We start from the raw sequence: 2652 nt of genomic DNA, 5'->3' as shown, positions 1-2652 counted from the left end.
TACTGCTGGCTGGCCACCGCACGCGGCTAGCGGCCACCGCGGCGCGCGCAGCGGGGCGTGCAGTTCGACTCGGATACTGCCCTCCCCACCACCACAGCTTTTGTCGCCTCTGTAAGCAGAGCTCGCACGAGCTCAATCCCTGAACTGCCCTTGCGGCTGTTGCCGGAGTGGCACGGGGGAACAGGGGCGGCGCGGTCATTGCGCGCTCCACGCGCGGACTCGGCTCCAATTATAATGCCCACGGCACGCGCCCCACACGCCGTGTCCCGCTGCTCCCGCTTGACTGAACAAACGGCTCAGCGGACGCCAAGGGCTATGCAGCCGCAGCCGGAGCCCGCCCAGCGGCGGGCGTCGCCGTCCACGTGCTCCTCCACCGCGACGAGGCGGAGCATCGGGTGCATGGCCGGCCTCCTCCGCCTCATCTCTCCGTACCACCGCAGCCACCACCGGAAGCGCCTCACCGCCAAGGACAATGCCGCGAAGGCCTCGGCGCCATCGCAGCCGCCGTCGCCGACCAAGAAGAAGGCGGCGGCCCCGGCGTCTCCCGCGCCTTCTCCGGTGAAACCGGCACAGCAGCCGCGGCAACAGCCTCCGGCCGCGGTCCGGCGGCGGCGGTCCTGCGACGCGCCGCGGAGCCCGACGATCGCGCCGGAGCACCGGCGCTCCAGCTGCGACAGCCCACGGCCGCCGCCGCCGGCCATCGTGGCGCGCCTCATGGGCCTGGAGGAGTCCGCGCCGCCCTCGCCCGCCGCCGCCGCGGCGCCGCGGCCCGTCGTCCCGGCCCGCCCGCCTCCCCCGCCCCCGCCGCCGGAGACGGCCGCGGAGAAGCGGCGGAAGCTGCTGGGCGCGCTGGAGAAGTGCGACGAGGACCTCAAGACGCTGCGGCGGATCATCGCGGCCGTCCGCGCCGCCGAGATGCGCGCGGCCGCCGCGTCCGACGTCGCCCCGGCGGCGGCAGGGACGCCACCTCCAGGCAAGGGCGCCGCCAAGTGGATGGTCAACCGTGACGAGCAGTCGCCGTCCCCGCCGACGCCGCAGCAGCACAAGCTCCGCGCTGGCGAGCAGCAGCAGCCCAGCCCGGACTCGGTGCTGGACGCCATCAGCTCCCCGAGATTCCCATGCAGGAAGCGGCGGCCGTCTCCGTGCACGGATCTCGATGCGGGTGGCAAGGCCGGTGGCGGTAACGGCGCCGTGGCCCCCGCCGTCGGATCGAAGATCGTGAAACCCTCCCGCACCCTTGTCTTCACCGGTACTCACGCCACACCTGTCAACAGCGATGTCTAGGTGTGTCACGTCAAATTCTTGACCAGCATTCCTTTTTCTCGTGCCATTCACATGCAGGTGAGTACTGCAAGATCAAATCGGGCGATGAGTTGCAGCTGCGCGCCGTCCATCACCCGGTGCCGCTGGTGGCGGGCATGCCGAGGTCGGCCGGCGCGGAGAGCTGGCGGCACCACCGGCGGCGGTGGGAGCTGGAGCTGGAGGCCGCGGCGGCGGGGCGGGTTATCAGCCGCGCGATGGCGGAGAGCGCGGGGGAGGCGATGTGGGGGCCGCAGGGCGGCGACGAGCGGCGGCGGGAGCGCGCCATGGTCGCGGCCGCGCTGGAGCGCGCCATCGTGCAGGACCTCGTGGCCGACCTCGTGTCCGGCCTGCTCGCGCAGTCCGGCCGCGGGCACGGGCACGGCGCCGGGTGCAGGAAGAGACTGTGCTTCTGATCGGCTGCGGGCCGGGACACTCGCGTTGGGGTTTTGTCGCGTGCGTCGCCATGTGCTTGAATTTGTTGGCAGGTCAAGGTCCTGGGGTGTGACCTTGTGGGGTGTGAGTTACTCGTAGCACGAGAGGAATTAACTGCCGCGGCTGCTGCTGCCGCGCCATGTATGGCAGTGGCTCCACCTCGCCTAGCTAGCTAGCCCGAGCTACCCCCACCTGAATGGTAGTAGTAGAGTATTAGCGGATTCGCCGCGGCGTCAGTTGTAGGTGGAGTGATCAATGAAAGCGAGTGATGGCAAGTACACCTGCAGGCAGCAGGTTCACTGGGATCAGTAATAAGTTCCGCTCTGATCTGATCATCTGAAAACCGGCCATGCATCATGCATGCCGAGTAATTGACGCCGACACCACCACTTGTACGAACAGTAGCTAGCCACTCTCCTGGAAGTGTAGCAGCAGTACAGTCTAGAGTTTGCGATCTTCTGGTAACTCTATAAAAGCGAAGGGAATTTCTCCGAACCATGCCTCGTTTTTGCTTGAATTTCGCTCTAATTTTGGGTTACTTTGGGATTGGAGGCCCGGAATTTGGAGGAGGACAGAACGAGAGAGCGTGGGACGGGCAGGAACGAGGAATGCGTGGAAGTTAGTGCGCACGCAGCGGAGGGCTAGGAGGTCAGACCAGGGAAGCTGATTGAAAATCCTCTGTGCCTGCAGCCCTGCACCCTGTAGCGTAGGAGAAGTAGGCTACAGGCTACGCGAGCTAGCCTGCTGCTGATGCTGCGCAAGCCTGGCTTTCGCAATAACTTTGCGCGCTGCCCTCCGATTTCTTTTGCCGCGCGCGCCGCTGCCGCCAAAAACAGATGCTGGCAGGCAGCCGCACCCGCACGCGCGCGTACGTACCACTACTCCTCGGCTACTCCCTACTACGACGCAGGGGAATCG

At 67.0% G+C, this 2652-nt stretch overlaps 1 protein-coding gene across 1 annotated transcript; it reads left to right on the top strand.

The window, feature by feature from the left end:
* Positions 1-315: 315 nt before the first annotated feature.
* LOC112877913 (translation initiation factor IF-2-like) lies at positions 316-2128 on the top strand. The gene is made up of 2 exons (XM_025942285.1): positions 316-1249; positions 1342-2128. The coding sequence occupies exons 1-2, from the start codon at positions 316-318 to the stop codon at positions 1713-1715; spliced, it is 1308 nt and encodes a 435-aa protein (XP_025798070.1). The 3' UTR covers positions 1716-2128.
* The last annotated feature ends 524 nt before the right edge of the window (positions 2129-2652 follow it).

The sequence above is a fragment of the Panicum hallii genome, chromosome 9, assembly GCF_002211085.1.
Source record: "Panicum hallii strain FIL2 chromosome 9, PHallii_v3.1, whole genome shotgun sequence".
Taxonomy (NCBI): domain Eukaryota; kingdom Viridiplantae; phylum Streptophyta; class Magnoliopsida; order Poales; family Poaceae; genus Panicum; species Panicum hallii.
Note: the sequence above shows the minus strand (reverse complement) of the source record. Positions and strands in the feature narration are given on the sequence as shown.

What these genes read in the sequence shown, in the direction of transcription:
- LOC112877913 (XM_025942285.1), top strand. Translation starts at nt 316, where the DNA reads ATGCAGCCGCAGCCGGAGCCCGCCCAGCGGCGGGCGTCGCCGTCCACG. An exon ending in CCGCACCCTTGTCTTCACCG is followed by an intron (nt 1,250 to 1,341) that starts GTACTCACGCCA and finishes ATTCACATGCAG; the next exon opens with GTGAGTACTGCAAGATCAAA.